Source organism: Colobus angolensis, unplaced genomic scaffold, assembly GCF_000951035.1.
Source record: "Colobus angolensis palliatus isolate OR3802 unplaced genomic scaffold, Cang.pa_1.0 Scaffold53, whole genome shotgun sequence".
NCBI lineage: Eukaryota > Metazoa > Chordata > Mammalia > Primates > Cercopithecidae > Colobus > Colobus angolensis.
This window is the reverse complement of record NW_012118821.1, coordinates 1,892,705-1,915,107: the sequence shown is the minus strand read 5'-3', so window position 1 is coordinate 1,915,107 and position 22,403 is coordinate 1,892,705. Positions and strand designations below refer to the sequence as shown.

The following is a 22,403-nucleotide window of genomic DNA, read 5'->3' as shown; positions in this document are numbered from 1 at the left end:
GTACTGCTCGTATGTTTCTTGCCATACCCTCCTCCCTCATTTTGGAGTGCTCGTGGCTGTCAATCCCCTTTCTTTCTGCTATATTTTTTCTATTTAGAAGGATGTGCCACTCCTGTCTCCCTTTTTCCTGCTAAGTGCTGCCTCTGTCTTGCTTCCTGAGTTGATCTCCCTCGTCTCTAACACTTGTAGGGCTAGGCCGTGAAGAGATAATGGTGAATGGGATTGCCTTTTACGATTTCTTTTATTTTCTGCACAGGCATTTGTTTTACTCATGTACTTCTCTAGATTTCATCTTGTTGGACTTCCCACAGTGAGAGAGATGAAATCGATGAGTTTGGGATCTGCCAATTCTATCTACTCTGCAAATAAAAACGTTCACTTTAACTTAACTTATTTTAGCCCAACACATTTATCACTTACCAGATATATATCACGTTCGACTCCCTGTTCTAAGAGTGTCACAAATATTAACTTATCTCCATGCATAGAACCATCAGGAGCTATTTTGTCAGACCAACATCTAACCCAGCCTGGGGCTTGATCCACCCACGTGCTGTCTGGCTCTTCTCCAATAGATCTCATCTTGACTGGGCCTTCCCTAGATCCCATATTCTATACATTTCTCAGGGATGCTCCTTAAGGACCTGGCAATTTCTATATTTCCACATACAGAGAACTTGAAACTCAGTTAATAGCATTTTGAGTATTTACATTGCTATCTCTAGTCTTCTCCTGTCAAACATATCCATACTTTCTGTAACCACTTGGCACCGCAGTCATATTTTAAGGGATTGTTCCCCAATTACTCCTACTCCAAAATGTGTCTGTGGCTTTAAAAGTTGCATTTTCAGAGTTTCCTGGGTCCTCGGTCCCTTTGCGATACACGCCAGGCTGCTGTTCTTGTCAGATGAGCAGTATGTGCTTCCCCTCACCACTTCTGATCTCACACAACTAAGACATCACCCCCTTTTCTAATACCTTCCTTAAGAACAGTTGGATCTAGGCCTATCTCCAGTTCCCTGTTACATGTTTCACTGGCCTTCAATATCTCATTTTTCATTTCATATCAGTCTTGTCTGTCCCCTGAGTTCTCAGCCTTTCTGCTAAGAAAATATCTCATCTCTCTAATTCATCTCCCTTGCTTTTGTCCTTACTCTTCTATAGTCCAGTGATGATGAGGGCACCCACTTTCTAAACCACTCTAGTTCCTCCTAGGCAGACTTGATTTTCTAGAACAGTATTCCAAGCACAAAAGTGAAAAATAACAAGGCAGTTTTATGTATACTGACATGGAGATATTGATCAGAGAAGGGAACACAAAGTTTAGTTTACATGTAAAAATACATAGGCACAATTTATACGTGCATTTTTGCATATGTGTAGAAAGAAACTGGAATAATGAACACCAAACTGTTGACAATGGCCACGTTGGGGAAGGGGCAGGGAGTGGGGTGTGTTGAGGGGCTTCTGCATTTTTCTCTCTGCCCTTCCAGATGCTTTACTTTTTTGTAAGGAAAGAGGACTTAAGTGTAAATTGTATACTTTTTCTTAAACAGGAAATTCCTCACTACCCAAATGTCTCTCTCTCTCACACACACACACACAAACACACAATTTGATAGTGTTCCTTCTCTGTTTCAATGATTGACTGTGTCACTCCTCTGGTTAAACTTTTCAATAAATCCCTCCTATTTGGTGACATTTTTTACTCTGGAACTCCCACCCTTTCCTGTCAGCTCTGGTGATCTGCTGCTCTGTGGCTTCCATCTACCATCAGGGCTTGTCTCGTCTTCATCTCCTCATGCTTTTCCACTCCTTTCCAGAAGGGCTTCTCAAGTGTGTCACCAAACCCCAGATTGAACTCCTACACTGTCGTTCCCTCTCTACTGCCTGCAGGGCATGGCCGTGCTCCCTTTTGTCACAACTTGTCCTTTCCTTGATGGCCTTTTGCATGTGATGCCAAGGAGCCATGCTTTCTTGCAGGCTATGAAGGGAAGAAATCATTGTCTGGGATAGTAAATCCATTGCCAGGGTGTGCTCCTGACCTATTGCACGTTTTATCCTGCAGAATTCATCACCCCCAATTTGGTCCCATGTGTGTGTGTGTGTATGTGCCTTTACTTTTCTTCATGGAATGAAGAAAAATCAAATTCAATTTTTTCAATTGGTAAGGCTTGCCCTTGGCCTTGCTTCCTGTTTTGCAGTTGGTGGATTCTCCTTCTCTGTGCCGTGGATCAGGGCTGGTTAGGATGCAATGCCCCTGAGCCTATCTCTAGACATGATCCAAATCAGGACATTTGGGTTGATGTCAGCGTTATTACCAGGTTCTTTCTAAACTAATGTAGAAGAGAGAACAGATGGGGAGGTATAAAATGGGGGTGCAGGTTTCCAACGACTTAAAAGCCTTCATCTACACTTCTGGCAGTGGGAAGCTAAGCAAATTCCAACTTATTTTAAGCCTAGAGGTTTGCTGTTTTAAGCAATAGAGCATTTTTTTAACCAGTGGTTGAAAATTCTAGCAGTTTGATAGTTACTAGAAGTTATGAGATTTTTGGCTTCCATTCTGTGCTTTTCCTAACGTCATGAGCTCTTCCCCCATTGTATCTGTACAGTTGTTCTAATGGAAATGGCTGTGTCAGGGGACTCTTAGCCAGATGTCATTTTGAACAGGAAACCCCATTCATGCACCTCTAATAGTCCATTCACAACCATTAAACCTCCTATTTCTTCATTTAGGGGGCACTCCAAGACCTGTAAGAATCTTTTCCATGACACTCCCAGAGTACAGACTCTCGCTTACCCCAGAGTTAAGACTCTGCTTTATAGTCTCAAGTCTAACCAAATAGAAAGCCCTCAAAACCTGAGTAGTGACCCAAACCAATCAGCAAAAAATTCACCCAAACTTACTACAAGGGTTCACAGTGGGCTGGGGCTGTAGGCCAGGATTTAATGGCTCTTCGTGACTATGTGCTATGCATCACTAACATAGTGCCTACTAGGCCTACCTTTAGAGCTGTTTTCTCTGTTCCTTGCCATCTGGGTTCAGAGATGCTTTTCTGACCTCCCAGTAGTCACGGTCAGAGATAGTTCCCAAAGAAAAACATCACCTGAATGCTTTCTGCAAATTAAGAGCTGCTACAATAATAGAGGAGGAATCATGCTGCAAGAAGCAACATTTATTACATAGGAGTTGGAGTTCCCATGGCAGGATGTGGCAGTGGAGAGGGCCTGGCATTTCCAATCAGGAGACTTGGGTTGGTGCTTCTATTCCTTGGCCAAAGCACCCAGCTCCCCAGAGAGTGTGTCAGCTACACAATGAACATAGTGAGTAGCAAACATCTGTGAGCATCCACTCTGTGCCAGGCGTTTTACTAGGTGACTAAATATTCATTATTTCATTTAATCAACACAATACTCTGAGGTAGATATTATTGGGACCATCTTATGGAAGAAAAAACTGGGGCTCTGAGAGGTAAAATGACTTGTCTAAGATGGCACAGCTATTAAGTGATAGAACAAACCTAGATTCATGCCTGCATGTGTAATAATATTTCCACTAACATCACAGCTGCTTCCTGTCCTGAGCAACTTACTGCCACTGAATGCCGTATATTAGAAAGCACTGTTGGCTTGTAAGGCTCTCTGTACAATCAAAGTACAGATCCAATATTTTCTCACTGAGAAGCCCAGGTCTTAGGTTACCTGGAGGTAATCCTGGGTGCGGGCATTTATGAAACATACCACATTATGTGCCATCCAGAGTCTGGGACAGCCAGTGTTAAGGTTTAGAAATCACTTTTAATTTAAAAAAATTGTATGAAACCTCCTAGATCTGGCTTACAATTCTGCAGACAGCTTTTGTTGAAGGGAAGACTGTGAACCGAGGGTGCATCCAGTGTTGACAGCTTTCATTTCTTTTTCAGTCTACTTGTTTGGGCAGATTTCCCAGCCCAGAGGGAATTAGCATTTTATTTCACAAAACAGTTGGAAAGGCCAGTGCAGCTTTGTAAAGGTCTTCACGTCCAGAGAAGAAACAGGAATTCTTCTATGACTGCATTTGTCATTCGCCAAATATGCTGTCCCAGTTTTCCTTCTCCTTTCTTTCTAAAACTTTGGCGAGGACTCGTTCTTCTCACTTGAGACCATGGGCTACTCTAATCTAGTTCTTGCTCTATCAAAGGGTCTTTCCCAGGGTGGGAGTCCAGCCTGCTGAGGAGGGGGAGTTCGGGTGATGTTACAGGTCGAATCGTGTCCTGAAAAAAGATATGTTGAACTCTTAAGCCCCAGGACCTTAGAATGGGACCTTATTTGGAAATAGGGTCATTACTGATATAACTACTGATGTAACTAGCTAAGATGAGGTCATAGTGGAGTGAAGGGGTTGCGTATGGTCATAATCCAGTATGACTGGTGTCCTTTTAAGACGGGAGAGAGAGACATGGAGGCAGACAATTATGTGACAATGGTCGGGATTAGAGCAATAAATTTACAAGCCAAGGAACGCCAAGGTTTGCTGAGAACCATCGGAAGCTGGAAGAAGCAGAGAAGTTTCCTTCCCTAGAGTCTTTGGTGGATGTGCCCTGCCAACACTTGGATTTCAGATTTGTATCCTCCGGGATTGTGAGAGAATTCCATTTCTGCTCAGAGATGGAAGCCTGATGAAATCAACACTTTTGGAGCCTCTCTCTTGATCTTGGCAAGGCAAAGGAAGCAGGCAAGCAAGCAGCAAGCAAGCAAGCAGGTATGCAGCCAAACCAACGAACCACGCAAAGAAATACACAATTTAAAAATTTTAAATATAGAATTATAATAATAATCTGCATTCAGGAGCCCGGAGTGTCCCTTTATAAACACGACAGCTACTGTTTTATGTTTGTTTGTTTGTTTGTTTGTTTTTGAGCCAGAAGATGTAAACCAAAAATTTGATAGTGATTATCTGCATGGTGGGACTATGAGTGATCCTCTTCTTTCTTCCTTTTTAAAATGTTGAGATAATTATAGATTCACATGCACTTTTAAGGAAGAATACAAGACTCTGCACCTTACTAGCATTTTGACGTTGATAGGTTTAAGATACAGTACAATTCCATCACTGGAAGAATCCCTCACATCACATGTTTAAACAACACCCACCTCCCTCCAGGGCCCCTCCCCACATCCCAGACACTTGGCAGTCACTAACATCTTTCCCATTTCTATAATTTCCACAGTTACTATTTATTGAGTTGTTTTGGGGGCTAGGTAATACAGTAAGGATTTTTTCAAACTCATGATGCCAATTGATTCTTAAAACTCAGCAGATAGTTGGCCGGGCGTGGTGGCTCACGCCTGTAATCCCAGCACTCTGGGAGGCCGAGACAGGCGGATCACGAGGTCAGGAGATCAAGACCATCCTGGCTAACATGGTGAAACCCCATCTCTACTAAAAATACAAAAAATTAGCTGGGCGTGGCAACGGGCACCTGTAGTCCCAGCTACTCGGGAGGCAGAGGCAGGAGAATGGCGTGAACCTGGGAGGCAGAGCTTGCAGTGAGCTGAGATTGCGCCAATGCACTCCAGCCTGGGCGACAGAGTGAGACTGTGTCTCAAAACAAAATAAAAAATAAAATAAAATAAAAAACCCCAGCAGGTAGTTGTGATGACGCTTACTTTACAGAAGTGGAAACGAGACCCAGGGAAGTGAAGGGATTTAAGTACCCAGCTAATAAGCAACAGAGGCCCCGGCTGACCCCAGGCTCCTGGCTCTTTAATCAAGGCTCAGTGTTGTCACCCGGGACAACATCAGGGAAACGAAATTCCTGTCTGCCATTTGTTATCTCAAGATCATACAAACAATATTATGTCAACGCATGAAAGAAAACTGGTTTTGCGGTTCTTTTTTCTCCATACGTTTGTGTGTCTTCCATGCCCCAAATTATTGTGCCTGAATGGTGGATGAAGGGGACAGCCACTAGTACTGTTCTGCGGTCACTCATACGTCTTTAGCAAAGGCCCCACTTTTATTTTTAAGTGCTTCATTCTGACCTTTCCTCTGTATCTGTGTGATCTGTACATAATATCATAATATAATTTGTGTTGTTTTCTTTCCTAGTCATATAATCAGAATATTCTTATGTTGGTAAATAAACTTTATAATTTATATTTGTTAAGGGTGACCTAATAATTGGGATTTGATTGACCAAAGGCATTGTGATTCACCCACCTCCATAATGTTGTCATCTTTCTTTTTGGAGACAGTATCTCACTCTGTCGCCCAGGCTGGAGTGCAGTGGTGCAATCACAGCTCACTGCAGCCTCACCTTCCCAGGCTCAGGTGATTCTCCCACCTCAGCCTACAGAGTAGCTGGGACTATGGGCGTGCACCACCTTATCTGGCTAATTTTTTGTATTTTTTATAGAGGCAGGATCTCGCCATGTTGCGCAGGCTGATCTTAAACTCCTGGCCTCAAGTGATCCACTTGCTTCATCCTCCCACAGTGCTGAGATTTCAGGCATGAGCCAGGGCGTCCAGCCTGTTGACATCTTTTGCCATGCAGCTCCTGGGCAGCAGCATGATGTAGAGGCTGAGCACCAGCTCCCAACTCCCAAGCCTGGGCTCCACTCCTCGAGTTATCAAGTAGCAGGAGAAGAACCTTGCTTAGCTTGTCTTTGCTTCCATTGCCCCATATGTGAAAGGGTGATGGTAAGAACAGTTTTCACTGTAGTGGCTGCTGTGAAGATTAGGCAGTGTAACAGATTTATGTTGTTGAACCAGTGCCTGCTCGTAAAGGCCCAAATGAAGAGTGTTGCAATGACTCTGTGTTCACACAGAGAGGCCTTTTCTTCTTTAGCAAATTATCTCAAAGTAAATATCCAGGAGTTGAATTACAGGGTCTAAGTTTCTGAGCACTTTATGGCTTTCAAAATATATTGCCAATTTGCTTTCCAAGAAGGTTATTCAGTTTCCTCTCCCTCTAAGACAGGAACACACTGATGTCACCCAATATTTGTTCTGGTCATTGACAGTTTTTGTTAATATATTGCCCATAAAATGTCATGTGTTATTGTTTGGGTTGCCATTTCTCCAGGAACTATTGAGGCTGAGCATGTTTCCTCTTGTGTGTTTCTTGGCCTTTGGGGTCCTGGTGTTTTGCCTAATGATTTGCATGAAAATCTTGGATGATATATAAAGTAGCTCATTTATGTTTCTCAATCTATTCTTTACATCTTGTTTCTCTTGCCTCTTACTGTACTTTGGTAACATGTAGCAGAAAAAGTGTGCCTCATTCATATAATCTTTTCTAAGGGACACTACCAGGTTTCACCCAGTTTGGGGTCTAGGATGATGATGACAATAATGACAACTAGCATTTATTGAGCATTTACTATATACCAGGCACTGTGGTAGGAGCTTACCATTATCTTATCTAATTATTATAAACTTATTATTAGGTACTACAGATCCACAATCCTTTATCTGAAGCCCTTGGGGCCAGACGTATTTTTCAATTTGGGTTTGCCATGTTTTAGAAAAGCAACATGGGATATACGCCATATATCACGTAACACCCTTAGCAGGATCTTGGAAGAACACCCCAAATCAAGCGCATTAACATTTCTGTGGACACACACACACACACCACACACACACCACACACATGCAAAAGAGATAAATGAAGATTACAAATTGCTTCAAATTCAGATCCATTCTTACTGCCCTGAATTACTGTTTTTAAATGGCTTAAGAGCTTTCTGCCCCCAACAGTTTTGCAGATGAAGACACAGACTCGGGAGTTGAACCTGCCCAGGGTTCCCCTGCTCCCAGTGAGGAGGCCGAGGAACCAGCTCTCCCAGCCCACGCCCCAGACCTCGCCCCAGCCTGCTTCCCAAGCCGTCTCATCTGCGTTTGGACTGGGAGCTACTTCTTGCCTTTCCTGCTTCCTGGACCTCTCTGGAGCTTTGACTGGGGTGTAAGGATACCGCAGTCACCGCCTTGACCCAGGGGCTCCGAAGCCGCGGCTTAAACGGAGGTTGCACCATCACTGGCGGTGGCGCTAGGCCGGGTGGGCCTCACCCTTCCTGGTGCGGATCTGAAGCTCCTTCTTCCTCCATGAACACCGCGAGCCCGTGGCCTGCCCGTCAGAGCTGCCCCCTCTAGGGGTCCCCACGCCAGGGCTGCTGTCGCTCCTCCTTTCCAGGTGCCATGTCCTCGCCCGACGAGGCCCACGTGTGGGTACTCATGGTGGTCCTAGGCCGGGAAGGCTCCGTGAAGGGAGTGTGGTCATCACCTCTGGCCTCTTCTCAGGGGTTCTGGGGCTGAGGAGCTGGAGAGCAGTCACCTCCGAGTTGCGCAGAAGCCACTGCCAGCTCTTCTCAGTGGACCAGCCCAGGTGTGTGTGCACGTGACGCGTGTGCATGTGAGTTTACATGTGGTGTGTGTGATGTGCATCCAATGTGTGCTGTAGGTGTAATGAGTGTGTATGTGACATGATGTGTGCACATGTGATGTGTGATGAGTGTGCACATGCCGTGTGCTTGTGGTATGTCTGCATGTGATGAGTCTGTGCATACATGTGTGACATGTGCCCGTGTGATGTATGTGTGATGAGTGTGTGCAGTGTTCATTGTGGGAGTAGGGGGTGGGGGATGGGTCAGGAGGTGGACAGAGTCTAGGGAAGCATTGATGCAGTCCATCAAAACGAACCTCTCATTGGTGCTGTGTCCTGCACCCACCTCTCTCCTCCTCCCCTCGCAGGCCGGTACCCTCCCCTGCCTTTTGCCACTGCGTCCTCTGCACTCAGTGAAAAGCACCATTCCTCCCCTGGCCTCAACCTTACCGCCTCCAGGTGCAAGGCTGGCGGTAGGAAGAGGGCCTGGCCTGTGCGTGCAGTGCAGGGACTGAGGCCTGCTGTCAAACGGGCAGAGCCTGCCCTGATGAAGAGAATTAAGATTCAACTCTTGTCCAGCACTGTGCTGGCCAGAGCATACCTGGGCCACATGTGCCTTGTGGCAGGGTGTGCATGGCCGTTTGTTTCCCCGTAAGCCACATGGGCTGGCTTGACCAGAGGCAGGAGGGGACACCAGCAGTGCACTGGCTTTCCAGAGCCTGCAGAAGCTGCTGTCAGTGTCAACAGCTGCTCCCTGCCTGGAGAGAATGGAGAATCTTACTACAGCTCATGTGAGGTACCAATTTGGTCAGCTTCTGGGGTACTGTTGATTTGTCATTTGAGGAAATTCATAGGACATCTGAGCATAAAACTACAGAAAAGTGTCGTGGGCTTTCAGGACAGCAGGAAAGCAATGATAATAGCCATGCAACAACCGTAGCAACAGAAATAATAGCCATGCAACAACAGTAGCAACAGAAATCGTGCCAGCAGAAATTTATTGAGCATCTACTATGCACCAGGCTATGTGCTAAGCACTTTAGTCTCAGACAACACTAAGAGATGGGTGCTCTTCTTTATCTCCACTACACAGATGAGGGAGCCTGAGGCTAGGAGGGGTCACGTGGCTTCCCTGCACTTGATGGTTCTCAGCAGAGCTGGGGTTGATGGAAGTCGCCCTGGCTGCAAAGCTTGAATGATTAGTGATAAGGCTGCTCACCTGCTTTGCCAGATGATTAAGCAACTGGTCATTCTGCTTGTTCTGTTCATTTTTGTATTACATTCGGGTCAGGGTTTCTGGGGGATCCCCAAAGCCTGAAGCTGTATCCATTAGGGTGGGACTGTGGGGCTTCAGGGGGTAACTGCTCCATGGGGTGGCGTTCTCCACACAGGCAGCTGAGGGCTTCCAGGAAGAGTTTTCTGAAGGAGGAGGACACGACGTTGTAGAGGAGAGGAGTCACAGCTGAGCTGACGTAGAAAAGTGTGTTGGTCACCATGTAGAAGTAGTGGTAGAAATTGTACAGTGGGCTGCAAGAGAAACCCGGAAGCCTGGTTAGAAGATCGGTCACCTCCTCGCAGTGTCCACTTCCTGCTGGAGAATGCCTCTCCTCCAGAGGGCTGCATGAGGAAGCCTGTTTTCTGCTATCAGGAAGCACAGTGGTTTTTGTTTGTTTGCTTGTTTTTTGTTTTTTGAGACAGAGTCTTGCTCTGTCTCCCAGGCTGGAGTGCAATGGCACGGTTCACTGCAAACTCCACCTCCTGGGCTTAAGTAATTCTCCTGCCTACAGTCCTGAGTAGCTGGGATTACAGGCGCACACCACCATACCCAGCTAATTTTTGTATTTTTAGTAGAGACGGGGTTTCACCAAGTTGGCCAGGCTGGTCTTGAACTCCTGACCTCAGGTGATCCACCTGCCTCAGCCTCCCAAAGTGCTGGGATTATAGGCGTGGGCCACCACGCCTGGCCAGGAAGTACAATGTAAATTCCACAAATGTTTTCATCACCAGCAGCTGACGCCCTCCACCCAGCCTCTATGATCTGCCATCCCTGGCTGCAGTTCCTGGTCACCTCATGGTAAGGTGACACTGCTGACTGACAGGGGCCGTCTGTCCAGCCACTGAGGCCCTGGGTGCCCCAGGCTGCTGCGTGTGGTCGAGAGATGTGGCTGCACTAAGAGCCAAAGGTCCTTCTGAGGAGCTGCACTCCTTGCTGCAGGTTCTCTGCAGTGGGAAGTGCTTGGCACGAGCTCATGCTGCCCGCGCAAGTGTAAAGGGTGCTGATGGCTCCTGAGGAGGAGGCTTCTGTTACATGGCTCTTTCTGTGGAGGCTTCCTGGGACCTCGATTGTTTTGGATGTTTGGCTCCCACTTATGATTGGGGCACAGTGATTTCCGAAAGGCAGATTATGAATTCTCTCATCTTCTCCAACCGTGTCATAAAAGGGGGTGCATGTCTTGGTCTCTGCCGAGGAGACCTTTGTTAGCTCATGGGGTCGCAGCTTTGTGTCTTCCTCACACTCTCCTTGGAATAGGAGAGGAAGGAGAGAGAGGGGAAACCTCAGAAGCATGGCCCGTTCTCCCCCTTCCCAGACTGTAGGCTTCTCTTTCTCCTGTAGTGAGAATCCCACAGTCTTGGCTAGGCCTCTCATGCACACGGCCTTACCAGGTCAGAGACAACGCTCTGTTCCCCATCCCTGGCGGGGAGATTTCAAGGCACAGACTGCACGGGACCAGGTGGAATGCAGTCCAGGGTTCCAGAAGGACCCAGCAATGGAGGGTCCCTCTGCAAAGCAATAGAGACCCCAGGCCCAGGCCAGTGGGCCCCCACCCTGCGTGCTAGGGCCCTTCTGCCACACTCACTCAGTCCACGCGTCATCGGGGACGTAGCAGTACATGAGCCTGCGGGCATGGTATGGCAGCCAGCAGATGACATACATGGCCACGATGGCTCCTGCAGAGCATGGGAGAGGGAGAGACAGCGCCAGGAGAAAGCAAACACATTCTTAGTTACACCATTGCCGAGGGAGGATGATGCCCAAGGGGTCAGCAGCATTGCCCTCTAACTTGGTCCTGGAGTCAAGGGTTGGAAGGACACTTTGAGGTTATCTGCTATATCCCAACCTGAATCTCTTCTCAAACCTCATATGATCCTGTCCTCTGGGTGAATGTCCACTCTGGCCATGACCTGGACACAGCATGCTTCTAGGAGCTCCTCCTGGCCACTAGAATATATTCCCAACCCAGGGCTAGATATCCCTACTTGGTTATCTATCTGCATGTACAACAGAACTTGTGTCTTTCTTGGGCCGGGCATGGTGGCTCACGCCTGTGATCCCAGAACGTTGGGAAGCCGAGGCAGGCGGATCACTTGAGGTCAGGAGTTTGAGACCAGCCTGGCTAACAGGATGAAAATTAGCCAGGCGTGGTGGCAGGTGTCTGTAATGCCAGCTACTTGGGAGGTTGAGGCAGGAGAATTGCTTGAACCTGCAAGGAGGAGGCTGTAGTGAGCTGAGACCACACCACTCCAGCCTGGGTGACTGAGCAAGACTCCATCTCAAAAAAAAAAAAAAAAAAGAACTTTTGTCTTTCTTGTCTTAGAAAGCTTCTTGCTCCTTTAGTCCTTTATCTGGTTAATTTATAGCACTGCCATTCATCTGGCACTCAAGCCATAAGCCAGAGACTCCTATTTTTCTGTTCCTCTCTGTATCCAGTCTATTAAAAAATTCCTTCTTAGCATCTCTCCTCTGTGTGCCTTCCCTGCTCTCACTGCTACCTCCCTAAGAGACTCTTACCTCCTCTGCACTGGACTATGACGAGTTTCCCAACCTCCCACCCCTTCCCTCTCCTGCTTCCACTCTGCTCTGACTGGCAAAGCCATCATCTAGCCCAGGGTAGCCCCTGAACCAGCAGTGTCAACATCAATGAAAAGCCTGGTAGAAGTGCAGAATCTTGGGCCCAGTGGCTTGTATTTTACGACTCTCCAGATCATTCTTATGCACACTGAGGTTTGAGAGGCACCATTTAGCCCATTCTCCAAAGTGCTGAGTGCAATAGGTCTCAAAAGCAAATCTCCCCTCACTCATGGACATCAACTTTTTCCATGACTGGCCATTGTCCATAAAATGAAGGCTGACACCTTCATGTGCTGACTTTGTGTTACTTATTACATCACACTGCACTTAGCTCTTGTGTTTCTGTCCATACACAAGACTGACATTGATGACAGCAGAGACTCTGTCTTGTACTTGATCCTTCTATACCCTAGCTAGTGCCTGGGTTATGGTGGGTGCTTGGAGAGACCTCTGCTCTCCTGTGCCTTCTGGAGTTTCTCTTACAAGGCCAAATTTTCCCAGAGACTTACAGAACAAGAAAGCAAACGGATCAGTGTTGTAGGAGGGAAAATGGAGTTCGAAGGGAACTGGATTGAGGGACCCAGCCCATCTGAGAGTCCACAATTTGCACCCGCAGTCTTTTACTATAACTGTTCCTTGTGTTCGTCCACACTGCCAGACTTACTGAAAAGTGGTCACGTCTCTGCTTGCCTGTGTGTGCTACTCCCTGGAGCAGATTGGAGGCTTCATGTACAGAATTCCTATTCTTTCCTTTAATTATACCACCGAACCCTACAGGAAGTCTGTTGGTTATACAGTTCCCCTGGGACATACGATAAAGGAAGCCTTGAGAGAGGTAGTGACTTGCCGAGGTCACCCGGCCAGGGACTGGTGGAGGCAGCCCTGGAATCTGGCCAGGGATTGGTGGAGGCAGCCCTGGAATCTGGCCAGGGATTGGTGGTGGCAGCCCTGGAATCTGGCCAGGGATTGGTGGAGGCAGCCCTGGAATCTGGCCAGGGATTGGTGGAGGCAGCCCTGGACTCTGGCCAGGGACCGGTGGAGGCAGCCCTGGAACCTGGCCAGGGATTGGTGGAGGCAGCCCTGGAACCTGGGCCCCTTTCTTCTGGGGTGATGTTGCAGAGGACTTAACTGAGAACCTGGACGTTGCGCTGGAGGCTGCGGATCCCGCGCACGTCTTTGTGTCTCACCAGGCTGACCTGGCCTCCCTGGATAAAGGTCTTCTTCCATACGATGAAGCTGAGGAGACCCTCCTCACTCAGCAGCTCCAGGCGGCTGGGGGTGGAGCTGCCCGGGGCAGAAGTGGACGGCACTTGGGAGCAGAGGGCCAGCAGGTGGCTCACCATGACCCCATTCAGGAAAGCAGTTAGTGCCAAGGGGAGCACGAAGGACACCAGCACATTCACCTGTGGAGGTAATGCCAAGGACTATGGGGCAGCACCAGGGCCCTGCGGCCCTCGCCATCTGGCCATGTCCCAGGCCCAGAATCTGCGTCAGCAGAAGGGGCGACAGAAGGATTAGAAGATAAGGTTAAGAAAGTTCTCAAAAAGTGAGGAGAGAGAAAAGAAAATCTCGGATTAGTTTAGGATGTTCATAATAGGGGTTCCAGAAAGAAAAAATAAAAAAAGAGAAAACAAAGGGGAGGAAATTTTATTTAAAAAAGCATTCAAGAAAGTTTTCCCGGCCGGGCGCGGTGGCTCAAGCCTGTAATCCCAGCACTTTGGGAGGCCGAGACGGGCGGATCACGAGGTCAGGAGATCGAGACCATCCTGGCTAACACGGTGAAACCCCGTCTCTACTGAAAAATACAAAAAACGAGCCGGGCGAGGTGGCGGGCGCCTGTAGTCCCAGCTACTCCGGAGGCTGAGGCCGGAGAATGGCGTAAACCCGGGGGGCGGAGCTTGCAGTGAGCTGAGATCCGGCCACTGCACTCCAGCCCAGGGGACAGAGCAAGACTCCGTCTCAAAAAAAAAAAAAAAAAAAAAAGTTTTCCCAAAGTTGAGGAATCTGAGCTTCTAGACTGAAAGTCTGCCTGAGTGCTCAGAAGAATGAATGGAAATAGACTCATGGCAAGTCTTGTTCTTATGACGTTTAGCACCTTGGGTATAAAGAGAAGATCTTGAAAGCTTCCAAACAGATAAAACAGGTCACATAGATAGGATGGAAAACCAGAATGACATTCACTTCTTAAAAGCAATGGTGGAAGCTAGAAAATCATGAGCAGTGTTTTACAATTTGTGAGAAAAATAGCTTCCATCTTATAATTTTATACCCAGCCATATTGTGATAAATGTGAGGATAAAAGAAAACAATTTTTGACATGCAAATTCTCAAATTTTTTACCCTCTATGGACCCTTCCTCAGGTCTCAGGAGATTAAAAGAACATATGTTCTAGACAAATAAGGTTATAAGCCAATAAAGAGGAGGACCTGTCATGCAAAATGGGGTATCCCACAGAGGGCCCAGGGAGTAATGGAAGGGAGCTCCCAGGGGGCCCCTGCGCAGATGGAAGGGAGTCCCCAGGGGGACCCTGCGCAGATGAAAAGGAGCCCCCGGGGGGCCCCGTGCAGATGAGACTTCCCTGTGTTCCCCCTGTGCACTAGAGAGCAATCAGTGGGACTGGAGCAGGAGGCCAGAGAGCTCCAGGGAGAAGTGAAAAATAAAAGATGAAACTGGTAGGTTATCTGATGGATCGGAACATATTGAAAGAGCATTTACGCTTGTGATAGAGAAGCTAAAAATGAACTACAAATAGGTACGTAAAAAAAAACTATGCAAATGAAAAAAAAGACCATACATTATTAACTGCAAAGAAAACAAAAGTCCTTGGATTAGAAAGAAAATACAACACATGGGTCATCTGTGAAGAATGTTTACATAGTCACAATTGCATAAATACTGAACATAAATTTAACCCAGCACAGTGGTAGAATTATACTGGAAGAAGGATGGGGCCAGTGTGTGTTGGGGTGATGGTGGCAGAGGGCAGGAATAGGAATGTAGAAGAGTAAAATGCTCATTTTCTAGGTGTATAAGACTGTGGATACAATTTAAAACTGAGAAATAAAGCTAGTGTGCTCTTTAGAAATATGGAGGCAAAGAGGGCAAGAGACAAGAACACATGCTATTTGCCTCTCAACTAGAGAAATAGAGAAATGAATCAGAGTGTGGAGAACGACGGGATTGCTGTTTTCCATCACACACCTTGGGTTATCATCATTTGATACTATTTGACTTAGAAAACCGAATTTATTTATATAATGCCCTGTGTTTTAAATGTTTACTTTTAAAAATTCAAAATCAGTGTGTTCTAGGGTTTCTCCTCATCAGTTCTAAGTCTCTCTTTCACCTTTCCCTTAGCAAACATTTTCAATACTGAGCTGCTTTTTTTTTTTTTTTTTTTTTTGAGATGAGGTCTTGCTCTGTCGCCCAGACTGAAGTGCGGTAGTGCAATCACAACTTACTGCAACCTCTGCCTCCTGGGCTCAAGTGATCCTCCCACCTCAGCCTCCTGAGTAGCTGGGACTACATGAATGTGCCACTACGCCTGGCTAATTTTTGTATTTTTGTAGAGATGGGGGTCTCACTATGCCACCCAGGCTGGTCTTGAACTCCTGAGCTCAAGCAATCTGCCCACCTTGGCTTCCCAAAGTGCTGGGATTATAGGTGTGAGCCACTGTGCCTGGACTAACTGGATGATATTTAATACCACTTTAAAATCAATAGGAACTATCTGAATTGGACCCTGTGCCTTTTTATGGAGTTATCATTCATGCCTTTTTATCTTAATGCTTGCTGGCAAATCAGCAACACTGAGGGAAAAATAAAACACTACCTATGACCACCAGTTTAGTTTGTTGAGGAACCAAACAGGTTTATATCAGTAATGACATACTTAATTACTATCGATTTGTAGCTTTAATACCAGTCAAGACAAAGATCAAAAGTAAAAATATATTTATACATTAGTAATTAATCTTTGGGAGCTTTAAAATCTTTCTGGGAAAACTACAGTTTTTTGTACTTTCAAAAACTGTGAGCTTTTTTCTTGGACAAAAAAGCACTGATTAATATGAACAGTGAATCAACTCACTGATGAAATATTAGAACCAAAATATCCTAATTTGAGTCTGGTTATTTTGTTGCGTTAACATACACTGTATGTTTCAAGTTAAACATTTTTAAATGCACTATTTGTCAAAAGATGCTGTTCGACTGACAGACTTCGTTTCACAGCTTTATTGCTCCAGCCAGGTTGAACCATGTCAAGGAAACTATGTGAGTAGCATATTTAAGACACAAACATTGCTTGGCACTGTTTTTTTTTTTTTTTTTTCCAAGCTTGTCTCCCAGTTAGGAACAGCCTACAAGTCACCACTCCAGACTGTGACAAGTGGTGGAACGTGGCTCCCAGGCATTGTGGAAATATGGTTCATTGTCACAGCCGTGCCAGGGCTCAGCAGAGAACTGCACAGCCAGGTTGGAGCAGCAATGCACTGACTCTTCTGCTGCAACTGGGAACCACGTACCGGCAGCTGGGAGGTAGATTCCTGTACCTGCTGCTCTGTGCTTAGTGCTAACTTGTCATGGGGCTAAAGGTTACTAGTGTGGATGATAAAAAATATTGGTTCTGACAGTAGTTCTGCAAATACACACTTTATAGACCTTGTATCAGCAGCTCTGGAGTAATGTCTTGCCTCAATAAGTAGCTCTGGGACTCGGAACCAGAATGTTACACCTGCTAGATCCAGATCTGCCCAAGCCTTCAAAGGTGAACAAAAAAATAGAGTACCACTCATATCAGTGATTTTGACTCATCTTTACTCAGGATCTTTACTCATAGTTAGAATATTGGCAGGTTCTAGATCCCTATGCAACTCCCAGTGGTCATGCAGGCAGCAAAATGTATCTAGGATGGGAGATGATGATGACCTCACTATCCCCCAAGGTAACTGAGCTGGCTTCTTGTTTGTTAGTAACACTGCACCACTAGCTTGTAAGTCAGAGGTCATACAGAAGCCCTGCTTCCCTGTCAGCGTGAGACAGAAAGACTTTCTGAAGAGGGAGGGCCCGTGGGTGCTCAAGCTCGTGAAGGAACCACCTTCCCTCTTGGCTTTGTAGACACGACCCCGAATGCCTCAGCCTACTTTGCAGTCCTCAGATTCAAACAGGTCCTCAAGTGGTTCCCACTTGCCTCTGAGGCCAAGAAACCAGGTCAAGGCTGCAGGAAGGCACTCAGTCACTTTAGCCCTTGGGATCCTGCTACCCCAGCAGCAAGAGCAGGACCTGAATTGATGTGGCAAAAGGAGGATAATACCCCTTGGTAGAGCGGGGTACCAAGTGGTAGTGGGCCAAAGTGGTGGGAAGGCCTGGGAAGATCTCCTGGGCGAAGAGAGCAGAGAGATGAGGCTGCGGGTCTCCAGCTGGCCCTCTCCTTGCTGGTCCTCCCACTGGTGCCCCAGAGGCCACAGGGACAGCTACTGTGGGGTTCCTCATGCCTACCACACTGTCATGCCCCTTCGCTTACTCATGCTCACATTTTTAAAAAAATATGTACGTATATAACTTTGTTTAAAGAGTAAAGATGTTTTCAAAGCAAAAAAGTAAAAATAAAAATAAAATAAAAAAACAACAAACAAAAAGTGAACCTAGGCCGGGCGCAGTGGCTCACGGCTATAATCCCAGCACTTTGGGAGGCCAAGGAGGGTGGATCACAAGGTCAGGAGATCGAGACTATCCTGGCCACCATGGTGAGACCCCGTTTCTACTAAAAATACAAAAATTAGCTGGGCATGGTGACACACGCCTGTAGTCTCAGCTACTCGGGAGGCTGAGGCAGGAGAATCGCTTGAACCCAGGAGACTGAGGTTGCAGTGACCGAGATTGTGCCGCTGCACTCCAGCCCAGTGACAGAGCAAGACTCCATCTCAAAAACAAAACAAAACAAAACCAAAAGTAAATCTAGAGAAGGCAAATGGAGCTGAGTTATTACGGAGAGGCCAGGGGTGGAGGAAGGAGGGAGCTTGATGAGTAAGGGGAGGAGGGAGGGAAGGAGGAGAGCAGAGCAGGTAGGGAGGGAGAGAAGATGGGACAGGTGGGAAGGCCCTGATTCTGCTTCCTGTGAGCCAGGCACTGTACTAGGCTGGGAAGGGAGAGCTGGAGTTAAACCCTCAGGTGGGAAGAAAAGGCAGGAAAGGAAAGAAGGCGAACATTTGTTGAGGACCTGCAATATTCTGGGCAATTCCACATGATCTCATTGAATTATCACAGAGGATGCCAGAAGCCATGTTCTTGCCCTATGGACAGACCTGGGCTTGTGAACCCTACCCAGAGACACCCAGAGGCCTCTTTTTGAGTCTGGGAAGAGCAGGAGAGAGAGGGGCTCCTGGGAGCCCAGAGCCCCTGATTCTGACCTGAGATCTCAGCTGCCCCAACATCCTTGCTTCAGTTTTTAATTTTGGCTGAAGCTGCCTCCAGTTCTGCTTCCATCATTTGCAGCACAGAGTTCTGACTACACCCCTCTCCAGCCTCTTTTTCCCCTTCCACAATGGCTAGAGTTTTTCATTTCAGAAACAGATTATGAACCTTTAATTTTTAATTTTTATTTTTTGAGACAGGGTCTTGCTCTGTCACCCCAGCTGGAGTGCAGTGATGCAATCATGACTCAATGCAACCTCAAACTCCTGGGTTCAAGGGATCTTCCCACCTCAGGCTCCTCAATAGCTAGGACGACCAGGCATGCCACCATGCCCAGCTAACTTTTGTACTTTTAGTAGAGACAGGGTTTCACTATGTTGCCCAGGCTGGTCTTGAACTCCTGGCCTCCCACCTTAGCTTCCTGCCTTAGCCTGCCAAAGTGCTGAGATTACAGGCTTGAGCTACAGCACCATGCTTTATAAACTTTTAAATGCCAATTTCCATGTGTAAAATAAACAAAGAAACAAATACATCTTCCTCAGGCATTTGGTCCCTTCATCCCTCTCTGCAGGCCAGATCCCACTCTCCATACCCCACATCCACGGGAGACTTGTGTCCTGATTCCAGGTGCCCATTGGAGCCCCCAGACCCATGGGAAAATCACTGCAGACAGTTGTTCATAGCAGATTCCATGTGATGGGCAAGCTGTGTCTGGGCTGAGCCTGCCAGAAAGGAACTAGGAGAGGAAGATGTTGTTTAAAGAAATAAGAGGTGACAAGTTCAGTGGAGAGAAGGCCCTGTTGCCAGGACAGCCACTCCATAGAGGTATTCTTCTGAAGATGACTCAGTGGCCTCCGTGGATTCCAGGGGTGGGACTCGGAGACCTCCGTGTGTTCTGGGGGCTGGACTGTGGGGCATGCTCAAGATCTGGAAGGATTCTGTCCATGGAGAGTCCCTGTCCCCTCCACAATGTTTAGATTGAATGGGAACAAAGCGGCTCCACTGAACACCCATGAAACCTTAAGACGTTGCCTGCTCCATGGATTTCTCCCGGTTGTGAGTGAAAAGCAGGTTGGTGAGTGAACACCTTCCTTGAGGCCCTTCGGTCCCCTACCCCTGCCCAGGGTACGGATGAGCAGACACAAACAAAGGTGGGGTCTTCAGGAATGAGGAGAGGGTATAGAAAGAGAGGGGGGACTTTAGAGAGGGCCCTTTGACCATGTAGGCAGGCTGGGCTTCCAGCTGCAGGAGGCAGCTTAACATGAGAAGGAGCCTCACCTGGGGACACGGCACTAAGCAGCCGCTTAGGAGGCTGCTTAGGACGAGTCCCCTAAGGAGCCTCCGCACCCTCCATGTGCCCTGATGAATTCACACAGTAAACTCTCCCACATACCCTCGTGTGCCAGTGTGCAGAGAAGGGGTCCTGGCTCCACCCTGCTTTGTTCCTTTAGGTTTCCTGGAGGCCCAGCAGGGCCTGGAGGGGCCTGTGCTTTCTCAGCCTTTCCCACTTCCCCAATGTGCTGAATACATGAGATCATGGTCTAATGTGACTAGAGCAAGCAACCAGAGGACACTGGGTTGTAGAACAATGTGGAAACAGAGACAGACACTTAGAAAGGTGAGCATCACTTTCAGAAAATGCATTGTGAAGTGCTGCAAATACATCATATGCTGAGAGAATTCAGAAGACGGGAGAGTCCCTGGAGTTGGGGAGGAGGTGAGAGCAGAGCTGCACTTTGGGGAATAAGAAGGGTTGGAATCAAAAGCAGAATGAGCTTCGGACTTAAAAGTCAGAGGCTGGGCATGGTGGGGGTTCGGGGAAAGTGGGAGCAAGAGGTGATGGGGGACAAGTGGCCTGGGGAAGGCAAGGCTGCCAGGGAGAAGGTAACAGGAAATGAGGTTAGAAGCCTGATCAGGCCTCTGGAAGAGAGGCCGGGAGTGCCTTCCCCTCCCCACCTTACCTTCAGGGAGGTCCCCTCCAGAGCCATCTGGGGGACTCGTTGGAACACAGACTTCAGGCTACAGAGGCAGAAACCCGGGTGGGTCATGGACTCCGTATTTTCACAGGCTCTTGCAGGCCACTTTACGCCCAGTAAAGTCTGAACACCACTCTCGCAAGAGTGAGAACATTTACTTTGGAGTTGATTTTGAATTCATATCGGGATTTCTCTCAATGCTTCCCTTTGGCCACGCCTCCCTCCATCTAGTAAAATGGGACGAGGCAACGAGACCCAACTTTCTGGGTGGTGGCGAGCATTAAAGTTGAAAATGCCTGTTCCCCGGGGAAGGGGGGTTCCCTCCTCCCAGCTCCCCCCCACTCCCGCCCTCCACGCCCTTACCTGGATGAAGACTTGGAGCGCGGTGCGGCTCACCAGCACGGTGCACACGCGCGAGGCCGGCTCCGGCTCCCCGACCGCCGTCTCCAGCTCGTTCTTCTGCCCCATAATGAGGGCCATGGGCATGGCGAGGCCGAGCGAGGCGGCCCACAAGAGCGCCACCAGCCGCCGGGTCCGGCGCGGCGTCAGCAGGCTGCGGGCACGCAAGGGCTGGCACACGGCCAGGCAGCGCTCGGCGCTCAGGCAGGTCACGCTCAGCACCGTGGCGTAGGCGCACAGCTCGCGCACGAAGTAGTAGCCGCGGCAGCCCAGGTCGCCGAAGACCCAGGGGTAGTGGAACCACACGAAGCTGTAGAGCTCCACCGGCACGCCGACCACCAGCAGCAGCAGGCCTGAGAGTGCCAGGCTGAGCACGTGGTAGCGCAGGCGCCCAGCGCGCCGGGCCCGCGCCTTCAGCACCACGTGCACGGACAGCGCATTGCCGGCCGCGCCCAGCGTCCAGATGAGTGCGTACAGCGCGGTGAACAGCACCTTGGCCCAGAGGCGCGTGTCCACGCCCAGCCGGGCGTCCAGGCTCAGCCCCAGGTTGGGGCTGGACCGCGGGGGCCGCGGGCTGCTGGTCTCCATCCCGCTCCCGCGGCCGGCGCTCCCTTCCTCTCACTGCCCGGAGTCTGGGCGAGCTGCCTGGTTAGTGAGCACCTCCTCTTCTCTGGGAACCTCTAGAACTGGGAGGACACGCCCCCGAAAGGGTGTCCCTGAGCCAACGTGGGACCGCGAGTGCCAGCCCGTTAGCGTCGGTCACACGTCTGGGTTCTGTTCAACCCAAGGAAGCGCGTGCTGGTGGAAAAGGGGTTCCTTTGGGGGCTGATAGTCACGAGTTGGGCCAGACTGCATCACTTTCCAACTTTGTGATCTTGGGCAAGTTTTTTAACCTCTGTGAATCTGGTTTTGCAACTTTATTATCGACACTGCAGAATTTTTGGGAAGATGAAATGAGCGAATGTGTGTGGAAGTTTCTACCTGCAGCATAAATAGACATGGTGCTTTCGTCTTGAGCCTTGGCGCTTGTGTTGCTTTGTGTGTGTGTGTGCAGCTCGGGAGAGGTCTTGGGAAAGACTTTCCCAGCGGTTCTTACTAAAGGGCTGTTTCAATGCCGCCCTAAGAGCCCCAGGAAGCTCCTTTGTCACTGAGAATACATCTTCATGGTGCCACACTTTCCCAGTCCTTTGAGAGTGTCATTCTCATGGAGCTAGGGGATGAAGTGAAAAGTGTTTTTAGCGTGTTTTAAAACCTTTCACTTTTCTAAATTCATACAGAGCACCAGAATTTTAGAGCTGAAAGGCCCAGAGGCCTTCTTATCTCATCAAAGAACCCCTGGTATTTGCTGGGGGGGCAGAATTGAAATTGGAACCCAGGGATCCTGACTTTTTTGCCTT

General features: G+C 48.3%; 1 protein-coding gene across 1 annotated transcript; it reads right to left on the bottom strand.

The window, feature by feature from the left end:
• Positions 1-9,347: 9,347 nt before the first annotated feature.
• Positions 9,348-21,764, bottom strand: NTSR2 (neurotensin receptor 2). The gene is given in 5 exon segments (XM_011960884.1): positions 9,348-9,717; positions 9,719-9,893; positions 11,225-11,315; positions 13,346-13,619; positions 20,971-21,764. Coding segments are annotated over 5 exon segments (1,239 nt in total). The 5' UTR covers positions 21,595-21,764; the 3' UTR covers positions 9,348-9,642.
• Positions 21,765-22,403: the final 639 nt, after the last annotated feature.